General features: G+C 42.3%; 1 protein-coding gene across 1 annotated transcript in view; it reads left to right on the top strand.

Moving 5' to 3' along the window:
* The first annotated feature begins 1,741 nt into the window (after window positions 1-1,741).
* The window catches only part of LOC148509075 (B-cell receptor CD22-like), a 78,791-nt gene continuing 62,351 nt past the window's right edge, over window positions 1,742-18,181 (top strand). Inside the window, exon 1 of the mRNA XM_088443617.1 lies at window positions 1,742-1,769. Within this exon, the coding sequence (XP_088299743.1) occupies window positions 1,742-1,769 (28 nt within the window). The remainder of the gene's footprint in view (window positions 1,770-18,181) is intronic.

Genomic DNA, 18,181 nt, shown 5'->3' with positions numbered 1-18,181 from the left:
AACCCTAGATGGGAATATATACTTTTAATTGACAATTGTAATGTCATTAAGCATGTAATCAGATAAAATGCAGCTTCAAGCATTTTACTAGTGTCGGCAGTAAAACCATTAACATTCTGGTAGAGCAGCCTTTTTACAGTATGCTGCCAACACTGTTAACATTTTTTTAAGCTGCATTTTAACTTTTTTCGATTTACTGCCGCCGACATACTCCTGCCGGTCTCATACTTTCTGACATGATTATTGCATACTTACCGACATTCCTGGGCAGCTTTCTGGGAGCAGCAGGAGGGCACATGCTGCTCTCCTCTTTGGGGGGCGTGGCCAGATGATAAATATCATTAGGCCCCGCCCCTTTACAGAAAACCCCTGCTATTCACGGGTCCGTGAGGAGGGGGTGGGACTAAATGACGTGATTTGTGCCTCTTAGCCCCGCCCCTTCCCTACGGACCCGAAAATTCCAGGTAAAATCTCACCATCCTGCCCACTTCACTAGCAAGTCGGCGGGATGTGGGAGACATGCCTAGTCTTCTGGCGGTGCAGGGGGTTACCCAAAAAGTTGGGAGCCTGCCACGATACCTGGGAGAGTATTCATGTATGGATTATTGTCATTATGCAGAATACATACTGCCTACATGTGTCAGAGCCTGGGAGAAAGAAAGCATTAGGAGACTGAAGTGGGAGTAGCTGAAGAATTACTTTGCCCATGAAGACCTGGGGCCTGATAAAGAGATCTACACTAAAGTATTCGCAACTGCAATCTCAAAAATATGCAAATGCCTTCCAAAGCTTACCTGAGCACAGGGGCGCCACTGCTACCTTCTCACATCCGTCCAATGATGTGCAACAGTGTAAGCATCGGGAACATTGACGCATATTACCTCCCTCAAACACTGACTACCTGTCACTCACTTTGAGAGTGAATCCTCTATGCGAGTATAATCGCAAACCAAATGCTGTGCGTGCGCAGTGCGGCCTTCATGCATCAGCAATGGCTAAAAATCACTCAATCTGCGTAAATATCGGCACTGTGGAAATCTCTGAATCAGGCCCTTTATATGTAATATAACATGCATTCATTTGCAACCATAGTGTTTTCTTGACATACTGTAAGTAAATTAAGACTTGTGCTGCTACCATGTTTGCATCTTATGATATGCCTAAGGATGTGCAGGTGGAATGAGGAGATATCAGATGTTGTAACAGCAACTGTTCAAATACTTCAAGAAGTTGTATATTTCTACATTTTTACCCAAGTCTTCTGCTGGAGTGGAGAAGTTGTATAAATAAAGAATTATATTTTTCAAGATAGAGATGGCTCGGCATTCAAATTACTGTGATACTTATTGGTCTGCTCAACCATGCAACTGCACCTACGTTCACACTTAAGCAACAATGCTGTAAAACCCACATGAGTGGGGGTCCCTCTGGTCACTTACAGTATGCCCAAATCCCCACTCTAGCCAGGACAGATAATAGTGCATATAAAGAGTTGTGCTACCTACCCATCGCTGAGTTGCCAATGCACTGCACAAGACGTAAGAGTACCCACCACTTTGAAAGTCCTTGTCCAGCAATAAAAACATTCCTGGACTGCCCCAGATGCAGGAAATGGAATGGTAGGGATCACCCAGTAACTGCAACATTGATCAAGGGAGCTAAGTATTACCACCAACAGACAGACAGAAGCATACAATGTTTAGTGTACATAGACCTAAGACCTGGCCAGGTGAAGCTTAGGATGGTGTTGAGGTTTATAGACTTCCAAGGTGAGTCCACATCAAGCCATCCCCATCATCAATTCTATTAAAAAAAAAATTGGGAACTTGTTTTTATTTGGGGTCTTTCTTCCTTCAACAACATTTCCTCCCTGAAGACAAATTCTGAGTGGACTGTAAATCTACATTAATTTAAAGAACTTGTGTCTGATGTAGAGTTGAACACTAGTCCATTTGGGATCAGATCTTGGGGTATATTTGCTAAAGTGCGGGTTTTTAGAAGTGGAGCTGTTGCCCATAGCAAGCAATCAGATTCTAGCTGTTATCTTCTAGAAGGTGCTAGATAAATGTTAAGTAGAATCTGATTGGTTTCTATGGGCAACAACACCACTTCTAAAAACCCACACATTAGTAAATATAGGGCCTGATTCAGAGCCGGACGCTCTGAACGAGCGCACGCTCTGAATCGGGGCGTTTTTGTTTGTTTTTTTGCGCGTCCTCCTGGACGCTTGCATAGCTGTGGGTTACCACCCACAGCTTATGCGAGCGTCCATGATGATGTCAGTGGGGCCGGCCCCAGACGGTAGGCGTTCCCATGGGAACGCCTCCGTCTGGGCAGCCACGCCCCGGCATGCCCACCAAATGCATCATCATGGACGCTCGCATAAGCTGTGGGTGGTCACCCACAGCTATGCGAGCGGCCAGGAGGCCGCACCATTTTCAGCTAGCCCGGCCCTGATTCAGAGCGAGCGCTCTGGTCAGAACGTCCGGCTCTGAATCAGGCCCTCAGTTCCATACGCTCAGCGCAACTGTAATTGCTGCAACTCTGCATTTGCTCTTTTGTACCTATTCTATATATTTCATTGTGAGAATAGTTGGGGGAAAGGTTTACACCAATATGACATAAATAAGAGTAAGGAACAAAGGATATATGTTTATTTAAAATTTTTAAAATATATTATATGCTAATTCATAGGTATAAGCTGAATAGCGGGCTGCAAAATTCAGCCTCTGTGTAAGGTTCCATGTGGTGTCAGCGCCTATCAGTAGACTCGCGTTAGCGGTACCTGGAAATAAAATATTCCATATGCAATCCAATGAGAATACTAGATTCCTAAATGTGTTTTTTACACATGGGCACTGCTTACGCAGTACAATTATATATATATTGTTATAGTAGAAAGGCACTGATAATATTTTTAGGGCCACTCTTAGCTTTCCAGAAGTGCACACAGCCATTTCCACTCCTCAGACCTATTGCAAATAGGATCACACCCTGCACCTGTAGCAAGCCTCACAGGATCCATGTAGGAGGTCCATCTCGTATGTAAAGTGTTGGTGTTGTTTTTCAAACACAGGGGCGGGGGGTGTACTGAGCACTGAAAAGTGATAAACTGGAGAGTGCTAAACGACCAGCCAATCAGCTCCCAACTGTCATGTTACAGGCTGTGTTTGAAAAATGACAGTTGGGAGCTGAGTGGCTGGCAGTTTATCACTCTCCAGTTTATCACTTTCCAGAGTTTAGTACGTCTGGCCCACAGCCTGTGACATGACAGTTAGGAGCTGAGTGGCTGTTAGTTTGTCACTCTCCAATTTATCATTTTCCAAAACTTAGTACATCTTGCCCATGGAGTTGGGAGACATGGGAGTCCGATTGTTATGTCATTTATATAAAATCTATTAGTGTACATACATGCAATGCGTGATTGATGGATACTGCATGCTAACTTAATGAATATAAATGTTGTGTATGGTTATTCCGGTAACATCATCCAATATATTGGGAAATCATGTCAATAAATTTACAATAAGCAGCTGTACAATAGCACAATCTATATGTTATAGTAAAACAGGAAGTAGCTGTGACACACATCACTGCACATGTGAAGTACAACATGCAAAATTCTAAACACAGGCTTTATTTTTAGCATGTGTGTGCTGTTTTATTTAATCTTATATCTGGTTGTTATTATTATTATTATTATTATTATTATTATTATTATTAATAATAATTATATTTGCAATGCATACATTGGAACAAATAAGGTAATTAAACAAGACTGGTAGATGTGTATCTATAGTGGGAGCAGGGTGTACAGTGCACATGGACCCTAGAGTCCAGGGGGGCCTACACCCCACACCCTGCTTCCATGTATTATCAGGCCTGCCTACCCTCCCGATTTGGTCGGGATCCTCCCAAAAATCGGGAGCTGCTCCCCAGCCCCCAGAAAGGCAGGCAAGCCTCCCGGCTGCCGGCTGCCCCCCCGACTACCTACTAGAGTGGGGGGGGGCTCGATGACGCGATTCCACCCCCCTGCTTCACAATGCCTTTATTTTCTGCCCCAAATACGGACCCATTGCCTGGCCACGCCCCCCGCTGTATGCAGCATTCAGCTTCTCCCGGAAGGAGGGAGCTGAATGTCGGCAAGTATGATTATACTTACCTCTCCAGAGTCTCTCATCGGCAGTGGCATTGGTGCAGTAGACAAATCACCAGGAACATGGCATCTGTTCCATGTTCCCGGCAACCTGCGCATAGATAAACAGAAGACTCTGGTGCAGTGTTCTCGGAGTGCAACCTTGTTAGGTTCCGATGATATAACTATTCTTTGGAGCACCTCCCCTCACAGAACAGATTGACTTTTAATAAGAGGGGAATATATTTATAATTCCTGTGCGGATATATCTTTGTTTTTAGGTTTGATACCGCACAAGAAATAGATAGTTATATCAACAATTTTAACTACATGTGATGTTTACGTCATTTATGGTTTGATCGCAGCATTGGCGGTGCTCCCTTGAGTCAGGATATAACAGCAAAGGTTTTTATTTGCCAAGACAAAAATAGACGTAAGACTCTTTTTTGGGGGCACAATGTAAAAAAATCAATTGTATTAAAATTTAACACAGTGCCGGTGTCTACTCACCTGCGCCGCAAGAGTAGACACTCCCACACGGAGACTTCACAAGGGTCCCCTCCTCTCTTAAGTCACCCCTGAAGACTGGGGGCCTAATGTAAAAATTGTGGGTGCCGTGCGGGTTGTGAAAAAGTGATTTGTCTGCTTGGTAAAACCCAGGAGCATGTGCAATAGCCGGCAGGATACAGAAAGAGCAGAAATTTCTATGCTTTAGCCGCGAGATTTAAAGCAGCAATTTGGAACCTGCTGCTTTTAATGTCATGGCTCAATTGATTACATTCAAATCAATGTTGTGTACAGTGGAAGTTTTGTGTCACTCTAAATTCAATACCTTAAATATTTTCTATTTGTTTTCAGTGTTTAAGTGGAATTTTTTACCCCAAATGTGCATCTTTTTGGCACAAATAAAACAGCTAGAAGCGACAAAACTCTGCTAGATTACACTGATCAATTTCATGTGCGCCTTTTTCTCACGCCAAGTATTGTTGTGCTTGATCGTCAACTTTGTACATGTTTAAAGTTAATTCCCAGTGTCTTTATTACACTTTGAGTGTATGTAGTCAGCATCCCGGCACCAGTATCCTGACCACCGGCATCCCAAAGGTAAGTATTGGGGTGTTAGGGGGAGGTTAGCGTTAGGTAGCGGGGTTAGGGTTAGGCATTAGGGGGAGGGTTAGGGTTAGGCACCAGGTACGGAGTGTTAGGATTAGGGTGCAGGGAGGGGGAGGTTAGGTTTAGGCACTAGGGGGGGTAAGTTAGGTTTAGGCACCGGGAAGGGGGTGTTAGGTTTAAGGTGCGGGGAGAGGAAGGTTAGGTTTAGGGACTATGGGGGGAGGTTAGGGTTAGGTACTGATGGGGTGGGTTAGGGTTAGGGTAGGGTTTAGGGTAAGGGTTAGAAAAGTACTCACCATTACATCCTATGGGTGTCAGGATTCTGGCTGTCGGGATGCAGCTGTTGGTTTTCTGACCAGCGGCATCCCAACAACCGTGATATCATACCCAACCCACGAATATGATGTAATTCTTAAACAATAAAAAAATAAAGATGGTAAATTACACCTCTCGGAGCATCTCAGTAATGTTGAACGTATGACGTATAGATGCTATGTGTCTGAGGACATAACTGTAGAATGATAAGATCCCAAAAACCACATGGTAAACGTGGTATGTGGTAATTCAAGGTTGGTCATCATGTCCAGTGGCGGCTTCATAGTTGGGGCTGCAGTACACTCCAAAATTCAAACAGGGGAGCCACACCAACTGCCACCCCAAACCCTGCCCAACATCACTGGCCGGGACTCACTGGCAGTTGGTGTGGCTCCCCCTATTTGATTTTTAGACTGTGCTGTAGCTCCACCTCTGGATCCACCACTGGGCATGTCACAGACAAAGGTCAGGGCCAGAGGCATGCAAGGAGTAGTGAGTAGAGCATAAGTTCACAGGCAGAGGTCTACACAAGCAGGGCAGATGACAGAATATAACAACAACACAAACTAGGCTTAGCTATTCTATAGCAAGCAACATGTGATACATCTGTCTACACTACAGTATAAGGTCACAGAATATCTAGAACCCCCCCTTAGGTTTAGCAGAAATCAAACACCTATAATATCAACCATTAATATAGGAGAAATATAGGAGTTTACTGGTGCCTGTAAAAACCTTGGAGTGAAAGATTCATACCTGTGCCAAAAGGATGCAGTAAAATAAATTGGGGCTACCGACACCAGGGATGACACATGCTGTGAGAACCAGAATGGTATTCATAGCTAAATACACTCTTACCTTACTTTACAAAATGCATTGGATGCATTAAAAGCAGAGTTAGATTCAGACCCGGTCACTAGATGCGGCCGCTCGGTCCCTGCGTATGCAAATTCAGCTAAGCGACGTCAAGGCATCCACTCACACAGCAAGGCATAAGCACGCCCACTATGTCTTTGCGAGTGATCATTTTGTATATGCAGCCGCCCATTAGCGTATGGTGAGACGCCCACTAGCGCACGTCATCTCCAGGAAGTGTATTAAAACATTGTTACATCGAGGACCATCGAAAGCGATCGCAGCGCTTATGGTTGCCTCTACCCTACCGCAAGCACTGCAAGAATTTCAGTGTACAAAAAAGGCTGGTGACGTGTACTATGGCGCTGCCTGTTAATTATGCACGCCTCTGAAACGGTGTTGAGATACTCAGACACGCCTGCGTTTGCACCTCCACTCCCCCATTTTTACTGGACTGTCCCTGTTACCACCCACAAACGGCCTCTCCTGTCACTCATTACACTGGGCTGTTTTTGCAGGGCGAGCGAGCGGTTCCCGATCGCTATGAGTAGTTCGGGCACGTGCCTTGCGATGCATACACATGCGCAGATTACCGAACATCGGCAGCAGCGAGCGGACGCCTGCGAGCGACCAGGTCTGAGTCAGGTCCTTAGAGTTTAACTTTACATTTTCTCTTCACATTTTTTCAGTTTCAGTTTTTAACAAAACACAAAGTATTTTTGATACCGAGAAAAGGAGAGCAAAGACAGGAAGCTCGGGGAGGGAGGGCAATAGAGCATCATAGTTCTGCTTGGCTGGAAGATGAGCCAGTGTGTTATGGGCTACTGTCCTGAAGAGAAGCAAAGTTCATCACTCAGAGGACAGAGCTGGGATTCTGGAAAGTAAGGTAAATGTAGTTTATGTCATGCATGCCTTGTATGTATTTCATGTGCAACATATTAGTACAGGTATATCATACATTATATTCAAATTAACTGTGGAGAGAAAATGATTAAATATTTTTTTTTTGCAGCAAATATTTGATAAGTCGCAAAATAAATTACATTTGAATCAATGTGTTATACAGCGGGGAGAAGGGAGTATTGTGTCACTCTCAGAATGCGATACATTAAATCTTTTCTATTTATTTATTTTCAGTGTTTACGTGGAATTTTACTCTTTAAGACAACTGCAATTATATTTACTGAAAACTGTAATATTAATTTGAAAAATAACTGTATACACTTTATTTTGTGTAAAACATTTGGTCATTTCTATATTTGTTGTAGTTTATTTGCATCTTGTAATTAATAATAATAATAATAATAATTATTATTATTATTATTATTATTATTATTATATACACACACGCACACACTATAAATGGTAATGTAGATTTGCTGATCTAACCTTCCAAGCGGTTTCAGTGGTTTACATAGCACATTCTCAGCACTGATTGCAAATAACAGGAAAAGTATCTTTATTATTATACAATTGAAGGATTTTCCCAAATTTTCATCAATTTATTCTTGCTACATTACCCTCACCGTAATAAATAATGAAACAATATTTCTCAGCAATACTCATCTTTATTGTACTGCATAGATTACAGTTTGCAGAGTTCTGGATTCCATCTCCCCAGTATCCCCTGTGCAGCTCTGGATTGTTACACTGACTGCGGGCGCCATTTACAATTTTCACCAGCAACCCGCCGGTAGCAACGGCTGCTTTGTATATAGAGTCTTTCGGGCCTGATTCAACAAGGAAAGCGGCCGCGATTTCGCACGTGCCTGGCCGCTGTGAAAATATGCTAATGAACCCAAACGCAATGACTCCGCAGCACAAGAACCTGACGCCCACCACTATATATTGCTGCCCACTTCCCTTTACTCACATCTGCAATACCTCGCTAGACAGCGAAAATATCGGTAACATCGAGAACCATCAAACACATTAGTATAATAGTGTTTGACCTGACCTCACTCAGGATTTGGGCCGCTCCCTGTGTGCATCTAGAGCTCTGGCTGCATCTTCCATCGCAGGGGCTTAATTATGCAGGCCCCTGTGATAGCGTTCAAACGCACTGGCATGCCTGGGTCATCCCAACAGTCAGAATCTCAACACCATCAAGTAAGTACCCTAACGCTAACCCTTACCCCTAACCCTTACCCTCCCTCCCCGATGCCTGAACCTAACCTCCACCCTAATGCCTAACTCTAACCCTTCGCCTAGTGCCTAACCCTAACCCTCCCTCTCACCCTCCCCCTAACCCCAGATACTTAACTTTGGGATGCCAGCGGTCGGGGTACTGGAGCCGGGATTCTGACACTGTTGGGATCCTGACGCTGGTATTTTGACCATCGCCATCCAGCACGCCAGGATGCTGACTACCTGCCTTTTAAAATAATTTCTTTATAATGATTTTTCAATTGCCTACTATTAGCAATAGCTAATGGTAGGTAATTTAATTACTACCAAACAATAAAGTTTGATGTAAACTGTTATCAGGTATAAAGTCACTTAGGCACATCAAATATAGGGAGGGTTATGGTTAGGATAGGATTAGGGGGAGGGTTAGCATATCGACCAAAAAGTGTCGGTATGCTAACCCTGTTGGGATGCCGGCATTGGTATTCTGACTGCCGGGATTCTGACCGCTGGGATCCTGAGCACAGGCATCCCGTACCCAACCCGAGCGAGTGGAGGGTGTTGGAGAGTAATTCTGTGGATCACTCTCCCAGGTGGTTTGCAATACATATCCTACAGGCTACAGCAGCTGACACTATCTGGAGATGGCATTAGCTACTGGGCTGAAGCTCTGGAATGCATCGCAAACCTATGGGGGCTTCTTTTGTGAGCAAACACTGGGGACTCCAGCAGATACCTACATTGGTTGGGATGCAGCAAAGCAGAATTTGGGATCAAACCTCCCTTTGGACGTTTGGTCACTTACCGCATATGCACCAAGTACCAGAATTTGATACATTCTGGAGATTGTGTGCCATCTAGATGGGGTAACTAGATGGTGTTATTCACAATTCCCCTTGAGAGGGAACCAAATGGATCCCTTCCAGCAACCCCTATGGCACTTGTATCACTTCGTGCATGTGCAGAAGGACACCCGGTTTCTAGATCCAGAAGTCTTTCTATTACAAAGGACAGTTCTTACCTGGAGAGCTGTTCTTTGTGATTTTCTTAAATCATACAATGTTTGTAAACAATGTCATTCTTGCGATGAGTGGCGGGATGCATCACATTCAAAATGCAATGCATCATGCATACCACTCAATATCTCTTGCAGTTCACTGTACATACATTTGGGGGATACTTAATATTTGTGTTACTCCCTGAAAACACCCACAAATATTAATTGATAAATAAGCTCTGTTGTGACTCCCATTGTGGTCCCCATAATTTAATGAGCAGAAAAAGTAATTCAAAGTTTATATTGTTTTATTTTCAAGTGTAGCAACAATGTCTCCAGTCTCAGCTGGGCCAGATTATAGGCAGGGCAGATGGGGCAGTCATCCAGGGGCCCCCACAAATTGCTCCTACCTGGTCACAATGCACCCTCCCAGGCCTGCCCAGCTCCTGCCTCCCGGTGGCATTGCAGTCTCTCTGACTGCAAAAGCCCTCCTCTACCTCCGAGGCTCAGCCGGGATGGATGTGATAGGTGCTCGGTTTCTTTGCCTTGCTATCTGCTCTCCCACCACAGGCTGCTGCTGCTGCTCCTCTGTGAACAGCCAGTGAGTGGTGACAGCGGCTCCAGGAGAATGAAGACCGGGACCACCAGACCAGGGTCCTGAAAAGGTAGCACACTGGTGACTGGTTCTTGGCCATCTCCTGTGTGTGTGCACGTGCTCTGCCCTCCCCCTGCCTATTGGAAAATCAGCTGTGATGAGGGGTTCCAGATGGCAACTTGGCACAGCAAGGTGGCACATTGCTGCCTAATGACCACCCTCCTCACTGGCCCTACTGCTCCCCAAAGTACCATCTCTGGTATGTCCATATCTGTATTATTACTACTATTATGCAGGGGCATAATAGTGGCAGGGGGATCTTTGTCAATTTTATTGGTGGGGGCCCCTGAAATGCTACCAGAACTAGAGGTTTTGGGTGGAGCAAGAAGAGTTGAAATTTAGGCCCCCATTTGCTAACGAGTTTTATCACCAAAACAAGTGATACATTTCACTGTGTATGATAAATGGTGCTCCAGCCAATCAGCTCCCAACTGTCATTTTTCTAACAGTTGACAGTTGGGAGCTGATTGGCTGGAGCACCATTTATCATACACAGTGAAATGTATCACCCGTTTTGGAGATAAAACTCGTTAGCAAATGAGGCCCTTAATACAGTAGATATTACAGAAAGGACAACATTTTTTGTTATGTAAAATATTTGATTATCAAATCATGATGCACAAAAGCCTAGGATTTCCTGTTATCTCCTCATGTAATTAATCAAGAGGTGAACTGTAGCATTGTTTTGCTGGTTTGATGATATACTGCACAGATGTTACACATAACCAGAGGAGGATCATACAGATAGAGAACAGAGGTCATTTTAAGTGTTAAAAGTCTATAACATGTTTTAATTAAAGAGTGGTTTTGCAAAGCAATGTCATCCCTTGTGTGAGATTTTAAAGGCAAAATGTCCCTATTTGACCTAAGTGATGGAGATTGGGGGTTGTCAGCAGCAGGGGAGCTGCTACCGCTATCCCATGTAAGGTTGGAACCAGTATTGTAAAACTGGTGGGGACTGGGAGAGTGGGGAGCAGGAGGCAGTCTGATTCATTAGCACTGCAGCAAAAGGCTGCATGGTCCCTGACTCCCTACTGATGGCCAATCCTTCTCACTAACAGCAGCCTTGGTGGAACCAGCTTGCTTACTAAATGCTATGTGGCTGCAACAGGAGGAACTTATGTGATCTCTAACAGGAAAGTTGTTAGGGAATAGGGAGGAATGGGCATAGTTTATTAGGGTAATATTAAGAATAATGGAATAAGGGGTAAATGCTATGGAGTTAATAAAGATGAAGGGATTATTTTATATTAGATTGATGAAGTTAATTAGCAGGTTGACTTAGTTCTTTCTATATTGTAAAATATGGTGGTCACTGTGAGGTTCTCTGTGTTATAGGTTGGTCACTAATGCTATCTGTATTGTATGTTGGACACTGATGCTATTCTGGATTGTTGATGCTCTCTGTATTGTATGACAATCACTAATGCTCTCTATATTATATGACACACTCTTTATTGTGTGGCTATTACTAATGGCCTCTGTGTTGTATGGCATATAATTATGCTCTTAGTATTATATGTCAGTCATTGATGCTCTCTGTATTATATAGCAGTCACTGAAGCTACGTATCATATGTAGGTCACTCATGCTCTCTATATTGTATGGCTGTTAGTAATGGTCTCTGTGTTGTATGGAAAATATATATGCTCTTAGTTTTATATATCAGTCCCTGATGCTATCTGTAATATATACCAGTCACTGATACTCTGCATCATATGGAATTCACTGATGCTTTCTATATTGCATAATGGTTATTGATGCTCTTTGAATTTTAGAATGTTCACTGATGCTTTCTATATTATATGGTGGTCATTGATGCTATCTATATTGTATGAAGGTTACTGTTGCTCTCTGTATTATATGGGTTCACTGATGCTCTCTGTATTACATAGCAGCCACTGATGCCCTCAATATTGTATGATGGTTAGTGATGCTCACTGTACTGTATAGCAGTAATTTATGCTTTCTGCATTATTTGGTAGTAACTGATGCTCTTTGTATTATATGGTGGTCACTGATGCTCTCTGATCTGTATGGAGGTCACTGATGCTTGCTTAATATATGGCAATCACTGATGCTGCCTGTATTATATGGGGGTCATTGATGCTCTCTGTATTTTATGGCAGTCACAACCACTCTCTGTATTGTATGGTGGTCACTAATGCTCTCTGAATTTTCTGATGATCACTGAAGTTCTTTGTATTATATGGTGGTCAATGATGCTCTCAATATTGTATGGCATTTACTGCTGCTTTCTGTTCTGTATGGCAGTCAATGATGCACTGTATTATATGAATGTAACTGACTCTATTATATGGGGTCACAACCAATTTCTGTATTGCATGACTGTCACTAATGCACTCAGTGGCAGATTTAGGCATTTTTTTTAATTGTCAGTATGTCTGCCAGGCACCTGATACATAGTAGTAGCATGCTCAGAGGCCAGGCAACTCCACCTCTTCATAATTGGCTCTGTGAGATTTCCAACTGCTTGTAAGTCATGAAAGTGACATCATAATGTAATCAGCCCTGCAGAGGCCAAAATTCTTACTGAGGAGAGATGTGATGGAAATACTAAGGAGGAGAGTTTAAGGAGAAGGGGTGAGGTAGAAAGAATAAGGAAGAGGAAAGACTTAGGATGAGGGTAGAGGAAAGACAAGGAGAGACTAAGGATAAGACTAGAGGAGGAGAGTCTAACGGTGCATACACATTGTCAGATCTGTCAGATGAACGATTGAACGATTTTTAAAATCGTTGTCGTTCATATCTGACAACAAATCTGACTATGTGTATGCATCAAAAGGAGTAGAGATTAGGGAGGAGAAAAAAAGGAAGGGAAACTAAGGAGGAAAAATAAAGGAGGAGAAACTAAGGGGGGTCCTCACCTCCCCTGAGATCCCTGGCTTGGTCTGACTATCTTGGGGTGTTAATGCTTTGGCCTAGGAGACCCAGTGAAAGGGTCCCTTGCCTGTGGCATTACACCCTGGCTAGGTTGAGTTTAGTGCTGGTTTTAAAAATAGGGGGAACCCCACACCATTTTTTCCCCTATCTTTAAAACCAGAACTGGCTCTCAGAGCCCAGTGCTGGTTCCTAAAATACGGGGAAACCCTACACATTTTTTCCCCCGTATTTTTAGAACCAGGACTAGCTCAGGAGTCCAGGCTGGTTATGCTTTGGGGGGGAACCCCACATCAATTTTTTTTATATTAAACCAATATTTTAAAAACAAGACAGAAACATACATGGATCACACCGATTTGTGTATGTTTCTGTTAGACACGCTGCTTAGGAGGGTGTCTATTTGTAAGTTCTATTTCTACTTTTATTACACCTGTGATTATAATCCCTATTTTTGGTAAATTCCCATTTTGTATTTCTGTCTATGGAAAGTACTTCCATGTTCAGACAGTGGTGTATTCATTTGTAGATGTATTTATGGATGCTTTTTAACTAAATTGGCCATGTTCACAATTTACAGAAAATACATCAGTTTTTGCCACAGTAAATTCCCGTGTTTTAAAAATGGCTAAATAGTCCCATAAATGCTAAATCGGACCAACACGATTCTTATAAAATTTACCCCTGAAGAGAAGAGGAGACTTGAGAGGAGAGAAATAGAGAGGAGGAGAGCGATGAGAAACTAAGGAGGAGAGTAGACTCTGGAGTTGAGGAGAAGAGACACAGGTGCTGCAGTGGGTGGTAGTGCTTTATGGCACATTGTGCAACTACTGGGGGGATTATTCACATTGTCCCCCTTTGCAGCGCAGCTTGGCCCCACCCCCAGAGACCTGAATGGCCAAATGCTGGGGACCCTTAATACTGGGAGCCAGGGATGATCATGTGACATGTGAGCGGCAGATACAACGGTGATCCGCTCTCCAGGGTCCTGCAGGTAATCAATACTTGCTCCCCCTCTCAAGCTGTATCAAGGCCTTGCAAGAGGTCACCTTCTTTAAATAACTTTATATAGAGAAGGTGGGTGGTGTCAGACCCAGGAGGAGTAAAATGTGGGTTTGCCATCGGGTGATGGTGAAATTGATCCTGAGAAATCTAATTAACAAGTGGTGGATATTTTTTATTCTTGCCAATGCCTCAAAAAACCATAAGCAGAGCTTGTGAGACAATAGAAAATAGGAAATATGAACAATACTTTTAGGGCCTTATTTATCAACGAGTTTTATCATACGTAACTAGTGATAAAACTCATTGCATATGATAAGTGGTGCTCAAGCCAATCAGCTCCCAACGGTCATTTTTTAAACAGATGAAAGTTAGGACCTGATTGGCTGGAGCACCATTATCATACGTAACGAGTTTAATCACTCATTGTGTAGGATAAAACTCATTCATAAATGAGGTCCCTTATTGTCATGTTTTAAAAATGATAGTATGTAGCACATAACTTGATTTCTAAAAGCTGTGATTTTGTGTTTTCAAAATATTCTTGAGAACTTACCAGGAGACAGTTCAGTGATTCTGTGCAGGGTTTTGTAATGCTTGAGCTGCCAAGTGTTACCTACAGTATACCAGGTGTCACATCCTTTACATACTAAAATATTCTGTTTCCATAGAAGTCAATCAACAGAACAACTTACCGACCCTCTCTGTCTCATTTCATGTAATTATTCTTATAGAGAAACAAATACAGTAATACAGGGACGTATGCCAATGTAGTCAAATTTGATGCAACTGAATTATGGAGAAAAGGTAGATAAAAAGGGACTGTCCTAAGAGAATTCAAGCACATGGGAGACCTACCTATCAGTCCTCATGCCGAGGGCCGGCTCTAGGGGTGTTTGACCAGTGCGGTCACACAGGGGCGCCACCCATAGAGGGCGCACCCTTCCCCAACATCCCGATTTCAGCGGGACAGTAATGTCCCGCTGTTCCACTCGTGGGCCGAAATGGCCCGCAGGTGGTCAAATCGGGAGGTTCGGGGACCCCCACCGCTTCATCTGTGTGGCGTGCCGGACCCCCGGAGTGTGAATGGATGTCGCGAGAGGGCTGGAAGAAGCTCAGCCAGTGACGGAGGGCTGGGCTTTGCCCCCAGCCTGATGTTATTTGGAGGCGTGCCATGCGGGCATGTCTCCAAATAATGTCACTTAGGGGGCATGGCCTATGGTAATTAGAATATGCCCCCAATTTTGGTTGTGCATGGCTTGGCCGCGCGCGATTGCAGGGCACATCGTACCGGGCCGGCACAGGGTGCTCAAACCCCTGGAGCCGGCCCTGCTCATGCCCCCATATCTTTGGAAGCTGTGCCAATGTCTACAATGGTAACTGATGGAAAAGGCATGGTACTGTATGTTTTTTCAAAGCTATAGATCAAGTATCAGATCTATTTCATACAGCAAAATATAAGGCAGCTTAAAAATCAACGGGCACGATTCTATTCAACGCGATGTGAATAGCGCTGGGAGTGAGCTCCCTGAGCTATTCAATACACCGTGCTGCCAAGTCTGACTAAGGATTTCTTCTCGCATCCCTGGAGCAGAAATCCAACAAAAGTCCCGGCGCGAGGCAGTTTTCTGCCCTTCGCGCCGGGAAAACAACCTCGCGCTGGGAAGTTAGGTCGGGGAATGCCCGTTATCATGCCTAAACACACTGTTTAAGGCGCGAGAACGATCCTTCCCCGACCTAACATGGCGATGAATTGAATAGCTCCGGGAGCTGTCTCCCGGCGCTATTCACATCGCGCTCAATTGAATCGTGCCCAATGAGTGAACACAATTAACATGTTCATTAAAACTTCATATAAGAATCAAGTTTTTATTACTATTTTTAAAATGTAATTATTAAAATATAAAATCAGTCATTAATCAATGTAAAATCCATAAGCTTCAAATATATATATACAATTACAACAATATTACTGTGCTCCTCACTCCAAGAAAATTGGTATACAGTAAGTTTGTGCTGCAATGAGGTATTATACCTGTAAGGTTTCTTTGACATAGGTCATTTTCACAATTGCCAGATATTTGAATATCCAAAACTCTGATGTTTAGGGAGCTTGTTATTCCCTGAGGGAACATTGCCTGCTAATTCCCTGTGTGCTGCACTCCCGGTGTTCGGGCATCGTGCTATCACAGCTCTACCCACTTGCGGAGGGCAAGAATCTCCATGCAGCAATCTCTTCCAGCGGTTGATAATTTTGTTCCCGAAGTTGTAAATGTGGGGGAAGTGGAGGCAGGAACTTGCAATGTTCTCTCAGTCCAAGTGGGATCTCTTACATTTGGGCATCCCTCTGAGGGCTTGTAATTAAAGGACCAAATAGTTGAAGCTGTGGTAGCAATATAAGAGAGGTAGAGCATCAGGATAGTAAAAGTTCCATTTAAATGTTCCCCAGTAAGTGAGGGAAATTAATCCAGTTGGACACCTACGCGTTTCAACACCTCCCTTGCATCTTTATCAAGGCGTAAGTTCATTCTGAGGCTCTCTATATATAGCTTGAGCACATCACATTAAAATAATTAAATAATCACATACAGTACACTTGTTTAGTAAGTATTTGAGTGAACATTGTTAATTGTATGGTAAATTGTAAACATTTGTAAACATTTTTAAAAAACAGAATGAATTGATATTCTGTATGAGAAAGGAAACAAATGTAACTAACATATTAAATATTTTTTTAAAAAATCTGCATTTACAAACAAGATATGTAAATATTTAAACACATATTTAAATAGCAGAAACTGAATCTTTTACATAAGACACTTGTACTTTCAGTAATAAACAGAGGTAATATTATCTCCTTACATATTTGTAATTTCTTATGGAGATTTATATTCTTTTTCTCATATATGAAGGACACACAAATGCTACCTTCATAAATTTAAAATATAGTGGTAATCAAAACGAATGTATATAAGAAATAGTTCAATAAAATTGTTACAAAATAGAATAAATGTAGAGTATCCACAATTATAAATCTAATAATACTGAAAATAATAATAATAATAATAATAATAATAATAATAATAATAATAATAATAATAATAATATAATTGTTTGATTATTAACAAGTGGAAACGTGAAAAAAACAAAAAAACTAAATAAACTATACAGGAAGGAAAGGGATTTTGTGTAAGGGTGCATGAATATAAACTAGAAAATGGAATTTAATTCTATTTGTTCATTGTGGCCATCGGGAAATAGATAGTTCATCTGGAAAATCCAGTAATTTCCCCCGTCGTTTCACATTACACAGATCAGATGTGCCGGCCCCATAGATGCTAAAAAGAAACAATATTATCGCATTACAACACTATTGTTAAAAGAGAAACATAACGCAAGAAGGCATTGTGTATATTTACCAGCGGCCAATCATGGAGAAAAGCAAAAAAATAAGTAATCTCTAACAGCTCTCTCCCATAATCCGTTGGGCAGATCTTGAGAGGTGCATCACATAAGTGACTGCACAGTAACGCTAGAAACGTCTTTCACAAATGTGAAAGATGTCAGCTCTTTAATGAGAAAAAGCACGCAGGTAAAGACGATTAGCACTTGGTCTGACTCGGCATTATAAAATATATCTAAAATATATTGTATAAATAGCAAAATATTTTCTCGAAAAAAGGAGCGAAAAGTGGAGACATTTTTATTGATCATATTTAACTTTTTTTAACTGTTATATAAATAGTCCCATACTCTTTGATTTTAACATTTTGCATTTCCATTTTTTTTCTTTAGAATAATGGATAACGTCATAATATGGGGTATTAGGACATTCACATGCCTACTCTTGATAAACAGAGGTAAGTTGAACTTTAGTGTTTTTAAGTCTGAATGTGATATATATGTATGTATATACTATATATATATATATATATATATATATATATAAGGGGTGTGCACCGGCCACTTTTCGTGTTTTGGTTTTGGATCTGGATCTTTCTTCGTGTTTTGGATCTGGATTGGTTTTGCCAAAACCACCCTTCCGTGTTTTGGGTTCTGGGTTTTGTGTTTTGGATCTGTA

The sequence above is a fragment of the Taudactylus pleione genome, unplaced genomic scaffold, assembly GCF_031769625.1.
Source record: "Taudactylus pleione unplaced genomic scaffold, aTauple2 ptg000332l, whole genome shotgun sequence".
Classification (NCBI taxonomy): domain Eukaryota; kingdom Metazoa; phylum Chordata; class Amphibia; order Anura; family Myobatrachidae; genus Taudactylus; species Taudactylus pleione.
Note: the sequence above shows the minus strand (reverse complement) of the source record. Positions and strands in the feature narration are given on the sequence as shown.